The sequence below is a fragment of the Schistocerca cancellata genome, chromosome 4 (genome assembly GCF_023864275.1).
Source record: "Schistocerca cancellata isolate TAMUIC-IGC-003103 chromosome 4, iqSchCanc2.1, whole genome shotgun sequence".
NCBI lineage: Eukaryota > Metazoa > Arthropoda > Insecta > Orthoptera > Acrididae > Schistocerca > Schistocerca cancellata.
The window spans coordinates 59816300-59833063 of record NC_064629.1 but is presented as its reverse complement, the minus strand read 5'-3'; the positions used below and the strand labels follow the sequence as shown (position 1 = coordinate 59833063).

The 16764-nt window shown below is 41.8% G+C and overlaps 1 protein-coding gene across 1 annotated transcript in view; it reads right to left on the bottom strand.

The window, feature by feature from the left end:
• LOC126184931 (zinc finger FYVE domain-containing protein 9) overlaps nt 1-16764 on the bottom strand; it is a 412866-nt gene that overhangs the window by 332655 nt on the left and 63447 nt on the right. Inside the window, exon 2 of the mRNA XM_049927602.1 lies at nt 15485-15549. Coding sequence (XP_049783559.1) covers nt 15485-15549 — 65 coding nt within the window. The remainder of the gene's footprint in view (nt 1-15484; nt 15550-16764) is intronic.

The window sequence follows — 16764 nt, the reverse complement described above, 5'->3', positions numbered from 1 at the left end:
AATGAATAGGTTGTGATCAGTTGCTGGAAGTCGGTTATGTGGTGACAGCTGTCATTGCAGTTCCACTGTAATAATGTCACAGTTAAAATTTTTGTTATTGAAATCTTGGTTGGACTGTGACAAAGTACATAATCTGGAATCATTACTCCAGTGTTCATTATTGAATTCTTTGGTATGGTCAGGAATGGTTGTGTTTGTTGTTTTATTATGTGGTGTATCTCCATAACTGTATTTACAGATTCCACCAAATATACAGTTCTCCCCTCACAAGCATTAGTATCATGATTGTTTACCTTGGATTTATATTAGCAGCCTAATTCTCTCAGTGTCAACACTCCAGTTGGTCAGTTTTGGAAGCTACACTGATATGTGGATGAAAAGCCTTGCCTTTCAATAATCAAGCACAATGGATGGATCACCATCTTTCCCAGCAATGTGAATAGCTCTTAACTGAGACTGACTGGTCAATAGCTGCAAAAGGAACTTGCATTTTTGCCTGGCTTATAAATTGGGATGACGATAGTGTCTCACCAATGTGAGGGAATTCTATCTCTAAGCCAGGTAAGGTTAAAAACTTTGAGTAGGTCGTGTTAATGATCAACAGTCTACACGTACATGCTGCAAACCACTGTGAAGTGCATGACGGACGGTACCTCCAAAGGGATTCTTCCCATTCCATTCTCATATGACAGGTTAAATGTCTGTGCATGCTGCAGTTAGTCTAATCTTGTCTCTACATGAGTGATACATAGGGGTTGTAGCATATTCTTAGTTTTCACACTAAATACAGATTCTAGAAAATGTGTAAGTAAGCTTTCATGTGATAGTTGGTGTCTATCTTCAGTTATCTGCCAGTTCAAGAGTTTCAGCATTTCTGTGACATTGCCCTGTATCAAGCAGACCTGTGACCATTCATGCTGTTCTTTGTATACATCCAATACCGCCTGTTAGTCCTATTTGGCATGGTCCCACACGCTTGAGCAGAATTGGAGGATGGGTAGCACAAGTGTTATTTAGGCAATCTCCTTAGTGAATTGACTTTATTTTCCCCAGTAGCCTACTAATGAACTGAAGTTTACATCATCTGCTTTACGCATAACTGGGCCTACGTTACCATTCCATTTCATATCACCACAAAGTATTACAACCAGATATTAGTACAAGTAGACTGATACCAACTGAAGACCTAACATTCTAAATGTGCTAACTACCATTTCTCTCAGGTCTGACTTTATTCACTATAAGGCACAACATGACACTGGTAATGTCTAAAAACATTGCTGATCTGTGAAAGTTTGATAGCATAATCCACAAGTTAAAGCGGCAAAATATACTACAAGTTCTGGGAAAACTATTACAGCAAAATCTGAAAAAATACAGGTAGGTATTTCATTTATATACTGTACAGTTCCAATCTTGTCAGAACTAGGTTTGATTGTAGCGTGACCAGGAAACAATTTAGACTGTATTGATTAAAGCATTTATTTTAGTGCTGCTCATGAAGTCAACAAAACAACAAAGCTACACATCAGTTCTACTGCACATATCAAAATCGCCTCACCTGGAATATTGCACATGAAAATGACATTCAGTGACACTGAACAGTGAGAAAGTGTAAACATCATAAAGAAAGCCCAAACTAAATTGTTAAGGCTTTCGTGGCCACTTGTTGACAAACTGCCTATTGGCTTCTGTCTCGGGTTCTTCGGCCGACGTTCATCTAATGATTTTTCTGACGTTTCGCCAGCACGAGTGGCTGGCATTGTCAAAGCTTCACCCTCTATTGTCGGTGGTGAACTGGAGCCGAGCTCACGGCCGCAGACTATATGTACCTGGCGCGCCAACGTCCGAGGGCTTCTCCGCGGTCATTTCCAGTGCGGTTCTCCTCTTGCTACCTGCGACGGTCGTTCGCTGCAGTACGGGAAGCCAGGACCCATTTACCTTAAGGCTTTCCTCTTTCTTGTTGAAACCGTTCGCGTGTTTTTGTATTTCTACAGCTTCTCTGAACAAGCACGTGTGATAGTGCTTCTCTACAGCCAGAACTTCCGTGTCGGCGAATTTTATTACGTGGTTGGTCTCATTTAGTGCGTGCTCTGCCACGGCCGATTTCTCCACCTGCCCCAACCTGCAATGTCGCTTATGCTCTTTGTGTCTGTTCTTCAAAAAGGAGGGAATTTCGCTATCGTCCCGAGAACTATACCTATGGAGGACATCATTGCCAACACCGAAGCAGCCTTCCTTGTGAAAGGGCAGAGGAAATACGCACGGAAACAGCCAGGATACTGCGCCGAGCAAAACCACCAACTTGCAACCTGAAGAAAGAAGAGGTACAAGCCATTAAGAATCTCAACGCCGACAAGAGTATATTGGTACTGCCTGCCAATAAGGGGAATGCGACCGTCGTAATGAAGACCGAAGATTATGAGCAAAATATCCGAGACCTATTAGATCCGACGACGTACCGAAAACTAAGCGCAGATCCGACGCAGCGTATCACTCGGAATACGAATCGATTAATCAAGGCATCTTCTCTGCCGGCAGACATACAGAGAAACCTGCGCAACACGGAAGCCCTACCACCTCGGCTGTATGGATTACCCAAGATCCATAAGAACAACGTTCCACTGAGACCGATCGTTAGCGCTCCTGGCTCACCAACGTATAAACTGGCAAAACACTTGGCCTCTCTGTTCCAGCCACACGTGGGGAAGACCGACACATACATAAAGGACTCAGGACATTTCATTGAGAAGCTGAAGAAGCTGAAACTTGCACCAAACAACATCCTGGTCAGCTTTGATGTTGTTTCGCTATTTACGAAAGTGCCACTCAGTGACGCTCTGGAGTACATCGGTTCCATGTTCCCGCAAGACATCAAAAAGCTCTTCCATGCATGTCTCACGACGAGCTATTTCACGTGGAATGGCGATTTCTACGAACAGCTGGAAGGCGTCGCCATGGGTAGTCCTCTCAGTCCAGTGGTGGCCAACTTCTTCATGGAACAATTCGAAGCACAGGCACTGGACTCGGCGACTTGCAAACCTAAGGTGTGGTACAGGTACGTCGATGATACTTTCGTGGTGTGGAGCCATGGTGAAGAACAGCTCAGCTCAGTGACTTTCTAAGACACTTGAACAGCCTCCATGCCAACATAACATTTACCATGGAAGTAGAAAAGGACAAGAAACTGCCATTGCTAGATGTGCTGGTCACAAGGGAAGGCGAAAACCTGGGACACAGCGTGTATCGAAAACCGACACACACGGACCGATACCTGCACAAACTGTCAAACCACCACCCGAGCCAGAAAAGAGGCATGATTAGTATGCTTGTAACGAGAGCAGGACGAATATGTGAGCTGCAACACTTCAAACGGGAAATGCAACACCTGGAAACTGTTCTGAGAAGCAATGGGTACTCCACAAATTACATTAGAAGTGTAACAGAGCCAAACACTCGGCGAAGTAAGGAACCAGAAAAAGAAATGTCGGGCACGGCCTTTCTGCCATACATCCCCAGAGTGACGGACAGAATCGGCCGTATATTGCGCAAACATGGCGTAAAGACGATTTTCAAACCGACAAGGAAGATCAAAGAGTGTCTTAGATCGGCGAAGGAGAAAAGAGACCCACTTGCAATGTCAGGAATATACCTTATACCATGCACATGCGGAAAAGTTTATGTCGGAATGACTGGACGATCAATTAACACCAGGATCAAAGAGCATAAGCGACATTGCAGGTTGGGGCAGGTGGAGAAATCGGCCGTGGCAGAGCACGCACTGAATGAGACCAACCACGTAATAAAATTCGCCGACACGGAAGTTCTGGCTGTAGAGAAGCACTATCACACGTGCTTGTTCAGAGAAGCTGTAGAAATACAGAAACACGCGAACAGTTTCAACAAGAAAGAGGAAAGCCTTAAGGTAAATGGGTCCTGGCTTCCCGTACCGCAGCGAACGACCGTCGCAGGTAGCAAGAGGAGAACCGCACCGGAAATGATCGCGGAGAAGCCCTCGGACGTTGGTGCGCCAGGTACATATAGTCTGCGGCCGCGAGCTCGGCTCCAGTTCACCACCGACAATGGAGGGTGAAGCTTTGACAATGCCAGCCACTCGTGCTGGTGAAACGTCAGAAAAATCATTAGATGAACGTCGGCCGAAGAACCCGAGACAGAAGCCAATAGGCAGTTTGTCAAAGCCCAAACTGTTGACAATTTCATTCATACACAGTTTTCAGTGGTGTAGAACACTCCATAATCATCTACTAACAAAAAGGACTTGCTTGCTATGGTAAGCTTTATGCCACATCACCATTGTCAGATTTTTATTGATTTGAGTAATGATACTGCAAACTGATGATTTTTGTTTCATATTGTTCACATGATATTTATATTTAGGTGTTCTGTCAAGCATTATAGCATGATATCTCTTTAGGACTCAACCCATTTAGTGTGAATAAGGTTATTTTGCACAATTCAAAGCAATTTTCTCTGGACTTGCAGTATAGTTTATATTTCCTGGATCTCTCTCTCTCTCTCTCTCTCTCTCTCTCTCTCTCTCTCTCTCTCTCTCTCACACACACACACACACACACACACACACAATTATATATTTGGTCCTTAGGACTTCAATTGTGACTCATCAATATTTTAGCCTTATGACACAACAGTTTTGTGTTTTGTGATGTGTATAATTGAAGGGGGTGGCAGAAGGAAGTGGAAACCCTCAGTTTAGTAAGAATTGGTAAGATAAAGCTTTCTGTTGTGTTTTAAAATGTACCACATGCCACTAAGAACACGTTTCCTATGTACTACCAGAAAATACTGTGTAGTATATAAACTGCTCAGTCTTATTGTATTTATGTTCATGTGGGTTAGCACTGTCTTCTGCAAACCCCTTCAATTTTATGTTTCCAATGTTTCCACCACTTTCAAATTTCATCAACATCAGGTTGATTCATTCTGGAGTTGCTTTTCAGATAGTACTTCACAACAGATAACTGCACCATCTGCAAAAGTCTGAGGTTACTATTGTCTGCCAGGTCAATAATATGCGACATCAACAGCAATGGTCCCAACAAACTTACCTGGGACACATTTGAAGTTACTTCTGCATCAACTTTCAGTCTGAGATTACATGCTGTGTCCTCCCTACCAAGAAATCCTGAATCCAGTAACAAATTTTGTCTGATGTCCCATATGACCATACTTTCACTAACAAATATTGGTGTGGTACATTAGTCAAATGCATTTTGGATGTCAAGAATTACTGCATACAATTACACTGAGCCATGGTTTAAAGTTCATTATGTGAGAAAAGCACGAGTTGCTTTTTGCATAAAAGATGTTTCCAGAATCCATTCTGGTTGCCATTAAGGACATCATTCAGTTAGAGATACCTCATTATGTTTGAGCACAGAATACATTCTAAGATTCTACTACAAATGGACATCAATGATATGGGATGTGGTTTTGTGGCTCACTTCCTCAACCCCTCTTGTAAACAGGTGTGATCTGTCTTCTTCCAATTACTGTGTAATTCTTTTATTTGTGGGATACACAATATTTTGAGGTTAAAACAGGGGGACTATCTTAGTTGCAATTTCCATATAGAATCTGCCAGGAATATTGTGAAAAGCAGGTGAGATTCTGCTGTGAGATCTTTAGACCCACTACAATGTCTTCAGAACTGCATAACTTTTGCACCATAATTTCTTAGTTGTTCAAGAAGGAAACTTTTGACAGAATCATCAGGGAATACAGTGGATCAACCTAAGATGTACCCTTGCTTACACCCATCAGTATATGTAGTGATAAAATCGTGTACCACCACTAAAATGGAGGCAAACATATTTTCAAAAATATGTCTAGAGTGCAACATTCCTTGTACTCAGTTGAGTTTAAAGTCGCAGTCAGCCTGTGAAATACCCAAGACAACGGTGTACCTCATCCTTGGATTATGAAATTAAGGTCTGATACAGTCAACTCCACTAATGGCTCATTTCTGAACATCTGTTTAACATTTGGACAGTTTATTGCACTAAACAGTAGTGAGGGAGTGCTGCTGTGGTTGGAGAAGTGGTTCAGTATCCTCTACACACAGCAAGAGAACAGGACTGGTTCAGTAAGTGGTGTCTGTTAGGGTTTACTGATTTTTTGCATGCTGTTCTTGTAAAACTCAGTTGCTGTAACAAGGCACATGTCTTGTCAAAGATTAGGCCCAAAAATAGTAAAGTATAATGAAAGTTGGCCCACCCGGTCGGCCGTGTGGTCTAACGCACGGCTTTCCGGGTGTGAAGGAGCGCCTGGCCCCGGCACGAATCCGCCCAGTGGATTTGTGTCGAGGTCCGGTGAGCTGGCCAGTCTGTGGATGGTTTTAAGGCGGTTTTCCATCTGCCTCGGCAAATGTGGGCTGGTTCCCCTTATTCCGTCTCAGCTACACTATGACGGCGATTGCTGCGCAAACAAGTTCTCCACGTACACGTACATGACCATTACTCTACCCCACAAACATAGGGGTTACACTCATCTGGTGAGAGAAGTTTCGGGTGGGGGGGGGGGGGGGTTCCACCGGGGGCCGAACCACACAATAACCCTGGGTTCGGTGTGGGGCAGCGGAGGGATAAGTGGACTGCGTTAGTTGTCTTGGGGTTGTGGACCACTGCGGCTGCGATGGGGACGGAGCCTCTCCATTGTTTCTAGGTCCCCAGTTAACATACGATACAATAATGAAAGTTTAAAATAGTGTCTCCATTTTCAGAACTGGTTGGTTACACATGTTTTCTCAGATGAAATTCTTATCTGCCCACTTTTCCAGTTTCCTGATGCTCAGCTGCAACTGCATGTGATTGTAGGGCTGGGCGAGGTCTATAGTTCCATGCCTGTCCCTGACTACCAAGTGGCATTCCCCATTCATTCCTGAGCTAACTAGCTGTCATTGGGATGCACACTTCAGTGAGTCAGTGACACACTGATTAACATGCTCCACTATGTCCTAGACACTGCCTTGATATTCAGAGACAGTCAGCTGGCTATAGAGCATCCAGTTATCCCTGTTATGCTTTCGTCAAGTCAGTGCCCTTTCAGGCATTTACAATTCAGAAACGTGAATCCATATTAGGAAGTGGTATGGCAAGAGAAAATTAGTAGCAGTTTTCCACTAAGCAGTTCCATGAGAGGACCAAGCAAAAGGACAGTTCAACACAACTGATATCGAATACATAGCAGAATCCAAGTGCATCCCTTAAAGACAAGAATTTTCCCTGTGAGGATTAAGCTTGTTACTGAACCACAAAGACAGGTAGTAGCAGAGGCTCCACACACATTCAGACAGTGACTGCTTACAATTTGCTAGCAAGTGCTATTGGTAGGGAACAGTATGTATAATTACCAAACACAGGCAATCCACATTTGACCTAGTCACAACCATGGAGGTCACTTTCATGCAGACTACAGTCCCATGGTGAATTGGTAGCCCTTAAACATCCACAATCAGTTGAAGGGAAGGCAGATGCTAGATTGAGCCTCATTGGGAGAATGTTGGGGAAATGTAATTCACTCATACTGGAGGTAACTTACAAAAGCATCATGCAATTGATTCTTGATTATTGTATGTCTTCGTGGGGTCATTACCAGGAAGGATAAATAAATGAGATATAGGAGACCCAAGAAAGCACAGCAAGTTTCATCACAGATTCATCCAGTAACTGTGACAGTTTCAAATACAAATTCAGAGATCATAGTTACTCGAATCAAGCAACATATTGCTTGCTCCTACATTTGTTTTGCACATTGACCATGATGGAAAATGCAGAGAAATTAATGTTCATATGAAGACTTATCAACAAGTAATTTTTCTTGTGCTCCATTCACAAATGGACCAAAAAAAAAGGTAGATTGCATGATAGTGACACACAAAGTAATCCCTATCTCATTACATAAAGTGTTTTTTTTTTAGTATAGATTTACCGTATTTACTCGAATCTAAGCCGCACCTGAAAAATGAGACTCGAAATCATGGAAAAAAAAATTTCCCGAATCTAAGCCGCACCTGAAATTTGAGACTCGAAATTCAAGGGGAGAGAAAAGTTTTAGGCTGCATCTCCAAATCAAAACAAAGTTGGTCCAGTGTAATATGAGACATAATTTAGGTCAAATGAATGACGATACAGCTACAGTAGTTTGGTTCGAGCCGTAAGCTTAGCAGTTAAGCTTTACCAGGTAGCCATTGCTATGCGTCAGGTGCTCCGTCCGTATTTATACGGGTACCCTTCCTTTTTCACGTGCTTCGTCTGGTTTGAATTGATTGCTTATTTTTCTTTGATCAGATAAGTGCCGTTCTCTTTGTTATAGGTGTTTACGTCACTCTAAGCTGAAAATGCATTGCTGTACTGTATCATGCATTGTTTGTCGCATTCCGATAATGAATGTTTACGACCTGTCACCGCTCGCGGCATGTTTGCTTTTGTGCGTGCTACCGCTGCTTACAATTAAAAAAAAAAAGAGGAATAGTCTTATTAGCGAAACAATGGCTAGAGACTGCTATTTGTTGTTACTCACACTGCTGCTTTCTTTGATAATGATCATCAAGAACCAAATAACAGATTGTGTATGATAGATGTTCTGAACGAGAGTTTAGCGAAAATTTTTCTCCGTTTGAAAATCTTTGCAGACGCCTCTTTAGTACATTACATTCTGCACAGAAATTAGTCATCTTAGATTTAAAAATCTAGTCAATTGCCGTGCTTCATTTCTGACTGTATCACTAATAGGCATAAGAATAATATGAATATAAACATGATATGATATGTGTATTCTTCCACGTTTGCTGTTGTCTCACTCTAGTTTCGTAGTTTATTAGGCAGACAGGATTTAAATGAGATAGCAGCAAACACAAAAGAATACATGACAAAATGTTTATATTCATATTATTCTTATGGGGAAGAGAATCGTAGAGTTGGCCATATTAACAAACATCCCAAACAGTCTTGCCAGCCGGATTTTCGTAGTACATTGAAATGCTGCTACATTCGATGATGAACAATACGGAATTTGTATTTACTTTGTTGGATAATGTATGAAAATGCAGTGGTCGAAACTCGGGGCGGAGAAAAAAAGCTCGTCTTACACCTTTTTTTTTTTTTTTTATTTATTTACTGAAGCAGAGGTTTTGGCGCCAGTATTTATCTTTGTGCCTGCAAAGCATGCCTGTGTAGCGCTACATACATTCAATGGCAGCAGTTAGTTGTGGCAGCACCTACCAACATTTTTCAGAACTTCCGCGTACTTTGCACTCGATTCTAAGCCGCAGGGGGTTTTTTGGATTACAAAAACCGGAAAAAAAGTGCGGCTTAGATTCGAGTAAATACGGTATATATTTATCATCAATTTGTTCATATTCAACTAAATTATGAGAGCCATGTTGCCAGTGACATTTACCTTTAACCATCATTACTGTTATGAATCCACGGCAATGGAGAAAGATGTCTTAGGACTTTCTTGTTTTCCTAAGTATGTGTGTGTAGCTGAATTTTAAACCTTGATGTACAATGTTTCTTTTCATTGTCCAGGTTGCCCTTTGTCTATACTCATTTTTTTTCTTGAAGAAAATGAAGTGACTTACAATGTCCCTGTGTCCATTACGAATCTCTAGTCATTCTTTGATATGATACACTACGATGGCGAAATCCTGCGCAGTTATTATACAACCCTCATTTAATTTAAAATTATTTTTTGTGTAGTCACCAAATGATGGCTTTTGTAAACATCATACTGTTACAAAGGTATAGTATATATCATATTTGGGTACACAGGTTTAATACATAACATATTTAACAACAGTTTAGAATTCTTTCAGTGCCTACAGACATTTATTCACAAGAAAAGTCTTTGATTTGTTTTAAATGAGCCATATTATATACATTTATTAATTCTGGTAATTTGTTGTACCACACTGAGCTACTGATATATGGAACATGGCATAGCACTTTGAATTTTGTTCTTTGTCTGTAATAACTGCTCTTATTTTTTGTGTTGTGGTTTTGTACATCGTAGCAATTGGGTGTCATCCTGGTAGCTTACAAAAATGTGATATATATATATATATATATATATATATATATATATATATATATATATATATATATATATATATATGACACACACACACACACACACACAGTTTACATTTTTAGGTAAGTTGATGACAGCTGTTGTGGTGTTGCAATATTTTCAAAATGCATGTTGGGTTTCTGCAAGAAGATTATTTTAAGTGGAACAGTAACCAAGCTGTACCAGTATTACTGATTCAATAATCTTACTAAATGTAGGACTCAAGAGATATTGATTGGTCTGTAGTTCGATGCTTCCTCCTTTGATCCTGTTTTTGTATATTAGTCTGACAATGCTCTTTTTCCAATGCATTAGGAAACATACCTTCTTTAAACTACAGTTGGTATGTTAACTGGTTTAACCACAACATTTGTGGGGTTTTTTTTTTTTTTAATTTCTTTGCTGTGGAGACCATCCCAACCACTTAGGCTGTAAAATTATTTTGTTTATCTCTTGTTCTTTTACTTCCTCAAATTTGAAGTCCGTATCTATTGTGTAGCAGCATATTGAGATATTGGATGGATCTGTGTTTGGAGTTATGTTGCCAGTTGGGGAGATGAAATGTTTGTTAAGAATGTTACAGTTTTGTACCTCTATCAGTTGATCTTCACGTTTGATACTTATTGCTTGCACATGTTTTATAGTATTTGTTAATGAGGTTCTAGGCAACATGGCTTACGTTTGCTGACTGCACTATTGTTTCACTGCAGACTTATTTCCTACGATTTAGGGGTTCTAATCTGAAACTTTGCTTAGCACCCTTTTCCATTTAAACCATTTCATAATTTTTGTCTGACTGACGACTTGATTGTTTGCTTCTATCCTTTTTCATTTAAACATTTTGATCATTTACATCTGACTGATGACTGTTTACAACTTGCCTTCAACACTTTGTAATCTGTGGTTGTTTGCCACTTATCGTATTTCCCACATTGTTCCTCTAAATATGATTACACATTCTATTGGATAGTAACCCCTTTTCTGAAGCATTCAAATTTAGTCCATGGGCTGTATGGAGTTTTATATACTTATATTGATATGGTGCCTGTTCTTTCGGACATGTCCAAAAGAACAGACACCATATCCATATAAGTATATAGTTTTGGCATTACCAGCTGTGACCTCCTCCTCCTGTGCGGATGCACGCATATTTACCCGAACTCTTACGGGACTTGGTAAGTACGTCAGGGCACACATTTTCACCTGTCCCTGTTGATATACAGGGTGAGTCACCTAACGTTACCACTGGATTTATTTCGTAAACCACATCAAATACTGACGAACCGATTCCACAGACCGAACGTGAGGAGAGGGGCTAATGTAATTGTTTAATACAAACCATACAAAAATGAACAGAAGTATGTTTTTTAACACAAACCTACTTTTTTTTTTAATGGAACCACGTTAGTTTTGTTAGCACATCTGAACATATAAACAAATACGTAATCAGTGCCATTTGTTGCGTTGTAAAATGTTAATTGTAACCTAAAGTTGACGCTTGAAACCTCCGACGTTCAGTTGCGTGTTGTAACAAACACGGGCCACGGTCGGCGAGCAGCATCTGCAGGGACATGTTTACGATGACGACCGTGTTTACGAGTGTGGCTGCAGTGCATTGTTGTGGTTTGGTCTAGCTGTCGCAGTGTCCGCATGTAGCACTTGCTGCTATTGTTATTCTGCATTCGTCTCCGCATGCAGACCAACTGTAGTACACCGTGTTACCAGACGACTGTGATAGTGTAGTGTTGTAGGAACTGTGACCATGGTGTATTCGAACTCTGAAAAGGCGGAGATGATACTCATCTATGGAGAGTGTCGACGAAATGCAGCTGAAGCCTGCAGGGTGTATGCAGAACAGTACCTGGACAGAGAGCATCCAACGTGCCGCACATTGCAAAACATCTACCGCCAACTGTATGCAACAGGTATGGTCGTAGCACGTAAATGGGTCCGTAACAGGCCCGTCACAGGAGAAGTGGGTGCAGTTGGTGTGTTAGCTGCTGTTGCCATGAACCCACACATGAGTACACGGGACATTGCGAGAGCCGGTGGACTGAGTCAAAGTAGTGTCATGCGCATACTGCATTGTCACCGCTTTCACCCGTTTCATGTGTCGCTACATCAGCAATTACATGGTGATGACTTTAATCATTGAGTGCAATTCTGTCAATGGGCATTAACAGAGAATGCGTTACAGTTCTACCTGTTTACCGATGAAGCGGGTTTCACAAACCACGGGGCAGTGAATCTACAGAACACGCATTACTGGTCCGTGGACAACCCTCGCTGGCTCAGACAGGTAGAGAGACAGCGACTGTGGACTGGGACTGTAAATGTATGGTGCGGAATCATTGGCGACCACCTCATTGGTCCTCACTTCATTGCAGGGGCCCAGACAGCTGCAACATACATCGCGTTTCTACAGAATAATCTGCCAAAGTTGCTCCAAAATGCCCCACTGGAAACGCATGACGTATGTGGTATCAGCATGATGGTGCACCTGCACATTCCGCAATTAAATACTAGGTTGACCCTTGACAGGATGTTCGACGGGCGTTTCATAGGACGTGGAGGACTCATAAATTGGCCAGCCCGTTCTCCTGATCTTACACCTCTGGACTTCTTTCTGTGGGGTACGTTAAAGGAGAATGTGTACCGTGATGTGCCTACAACCCCAGAGGATATGAAACAACGTATTGTGGCCGCCTGCAGCGACATTACACCAGATGTACTGCGGCGTGTACGACATTCATTACGCCAGAGATTGCAATTGTGTGCAGCAAATGATGGCCACCACATTGAAGATCTATTGGCCTGACATGTCGGGACACACTCTATTCCACTCCGTAATTGAAAACGGAAACCACGCGTATACGTGTACCCAACCCCTCATGGTAATGTACATGTGCATCAGTGAAAAAGACCAATAAAACGGTGTTAGCATGTGGACGTAATGTGCTGTTCCAGTCTCTTCTGTACCTAAGGTCCATCACCGTTCCCTTTGGATCCCTACGTAATTCGGTGCTCTCCGATACACACGATCGAACAGCGGAGGAGTGGTACTCAAGCGTCAACTTTAGGTTACAATATCTCCGGATGTAATTAACATTTTACAATGCAACAAACGGCACTGATTACGTATTTGTTTATATGTTCAGATGTGCTAACAAAACTAACGGGGTTCCATTTAAAAAAACGTAGGTTTGTGTTAAAAAACATACTTCCGTGCATTTTTTTATGGTTTGTATTAACCAATTACACTAGCCCCTCTCCTCACGTTCGGTCTGTGAAATCGATTCGTCAGTATTTGATATGGTTTACGAAATATATCCAGCGGTAATGTTAGGTGACTCACCCTGTATATCAATGCCTGTCAACAGCTGAAGATATTAATATATACATTCATGCTCATAAATCAAGGATAATGCTGATACATGGTGAAACAACACTCTGGTGGGTGGTTTGCCGGTTTAAATCACCTCGGGGTATGACCATGCAGTGCTGTTAGCACTGGTAACTCTATACAAATGCTGCTACTCTCGGTCGTTAAGTGAAGGCCATCAGCCACTGCATTGTCTGTTATGAGAGGCAATGCCTGAAATGTGGTATTCTCAGCACACTCTTGATATCATGGATCTCGGAATATTGAATTTTATAACGATTTCCAAAATGGAATGTCCCATGCGTCTAGCTCCAATTACTATTCAACATTCAAAGTCTGTTAACTCCCATCATGTGGCCATATTGATATCGGAAACATTTTCATGTGATCACCTGTGCAAAAATGACAGCTCTGCCAATATACTGTCCTTTTATACCTTGTGTACATGGTACTACCGCCATCCGCATATGTTCATATCACTATCAAATGACTTTTGTCATCTCAGTGTAATATTCTAAAATCTTTAGAAGTTGAAACCTAAAGAAACATATACATTCCTACAATAAATCTAGGGCATCACACCCTTCAAACCACATAGCTCTAGACTAGATGTGAGGCTCTCAAAGAACATATTATCCACCAACAATCATCATAAAATGAAATTATCTTCTAATTTAGTGAACTACACTGATGAAGAAAATTGTAATACCAAAAAATAATTAATGTAGAGTAATGAAATTTTGGGAATGCATTTGTCTAGGTAACATACAAGTATGCATTGTGTTGTACAGGTGCTGGATGTCATTTGTTGGGCTGGAGTTCCAGGCTTGTTGCCCTTATTCAGTCAATACAGGGACAGTTAATGCTGGTTGTGGATAATGCTAGAGTTGCCATCTGATGATGTCCCATTTGTGCTCAATTGGGGACAGATTTGGAGATCGAGCAGGCCAAGGCAACATGTCAACACACTGTAGAGCATATCGGGTTACAACAGTGGTATCAGAGTGAGTGTTATCCCGCTGGGAAACATCCACGGCAATGCTTTTCAGGCACGGCTACACAACAGATCGAAGCACCAGATGATATACAAATTTGCAGTCAGGATGCACAAGATAGCAAGAGAGTGTTTCTGCTGCCATACGAAATTTCACTCCAGACAATAAATGCAATTATGGGTGCAGTGTGTCTAGCATGCAGACAGGTTGGTTGCAGGCCCTCAACTGACCTCCTCCTGACCAAAACACAACCATCAATGGCACCATTGCAGAACCAGCTTTCATCAGACCTTAACACTGCCCTCCAATGAGCTTCTTGCTTGACACCACCGAATTCACTAATGGCAGTGGTTTGCGGTCAGTGGAATGCTTGCTACAGGGCATCTGGCTCGGAATTGTTGAAGTAACCATTTGTAACAGTTTGTTGCGTCATTGTGAGCCCGACTGCTGCTCAAATTGCTGCTGCAGATGCAGTACAATGCGTCAGGGCCATATGCTGAACACAATGGTCTTCCTTCTTGATAGTGCCACATGGCTGTCAGGAGCCTGGTCTTCTTACAACCATATATTCTTGTGATCATTGCTGCCAGCAATCATGTACAAAGGCTACTTTCCTGCCAAGTCTTTTTGCAATATCACAGAAGGAACATCCAGCTTCTCACAGGCCTATTACATGACCTTGTTCAACTCAATAAGGTGTTGATAATGGTGTCATTGTTGCCTTAAAGACATCCTCGATGAACATCATCAATGCACCACGTCCAATCTCAAAGATAACTAATGCTCGCGGATTTTACAGTATGTATTTAGATCAAACCTGATTTGCATCCTCAGAGTGGCACTACAAGCCCCACTCTTATGCAACTTGTACAAAATTTGAACAGACATTATTTTCACGTGCAGAAATGTGCTTACCAACTTTTGTTTACATCGCAAAACTCATCCTTGGTATTGCAATTTTTTTCTGAGAGTGTGTGTATGAATTAAGGTTACTTACACTAGTTGTTGACGTGATACCGCTGAATCCTTTTTTTCCAACCATTAGAAGTTGTTCTTCACGATCTGCAAAGAAAAATAATTTTTTTGGTTACATTTTGGCTTCCTTGCACAGTTCATAAGTTATATTGTAAGGAACTTTAGTCATCTGTCAAAACTTCATTTAACAGTAACCATATGCTGTATAAATGTCTCACACAGAAACAAGAAAAAATGTGTGCCACATCACTTCTACAGTAGTATGAACTTAACATAGGGACTTCACATATTAAAAATTGTTCACAACTGGAATGTGTTAATATTCAACAAACAGGTAGGAGACGAGGTACTGGCAGAAGTAAAGCTGTGAGTACCGGGCGTGAGTCGTGCTTCGGTAGCTCAGTTGGTAGAGCACTTGCCCGCGAAAGGCAAAGGTCCCGAGTTCGAGTCTCGGTCGGGCACACAGTTTTAATCTGCCAGTAAGTTTCATAAACAGTTTTTGTTTTTTTTTTTCCCCAGAGACTTTATGTATTTAACTACTACACTTCTGATGAGGATTAAGGGGGGGGGGGGTGGAGTGGGGTGTCCTTACAACCCCTCAGGCAATCAATGGGGCCAACAAAAAGCCCTACCTTACTGGGATTAATAGAAACAACCTTCACAGGCGAAACGTAACACCAGATCAACCGCTTTGGCTTCATCTGTTAGTACCAGAGGAAGTGTGTCAGGAATATTAAGATGCCACCTCAAAGGAGCCAAATTAGGGCAGTCTATGAGTAAGTGGGCCACTGTCAGGCAGGCTCCCCATTGGCAGTGAGGGATATCCTCACATCGGAGCATGTGGCCATGGGTCAGTCAAGTGTGGCCAATGTGGAGTTGACAGAGGACAGTGTATTCCTGAAAGAAGGATACAGGGAAGACTGCTCATACATTTCCCAAAATCCCAACACAACCAGGGGTCCATCCATCTTGATGGAAGTCAGAGACAAGATCCCAGATAGCTGCAACGAGTGTGTAAGGAGAGTAGCACTAGTCTATAGCCTGAAGGCTGCTAAGGGAGTCACTAGAGATTCGGATACTCTTGCCAGTGAATGAATGAACATTGCTAAAGGCTAGTTTAATGGCCATCAATTCATCAGTGAAGACACTGCAGCTATTTGGCATAGAGTGGAGTTCACTGCACTGTGCATGTGTGCATGCAAAGCTTGTTCGTCCATCGACTGTTGAGTCATCGGCGAATACCACTTTCGAATCCAGATGTGTCTCAAGGACAGCCAAGAACAGTCGGTGAAAAATTGTGGG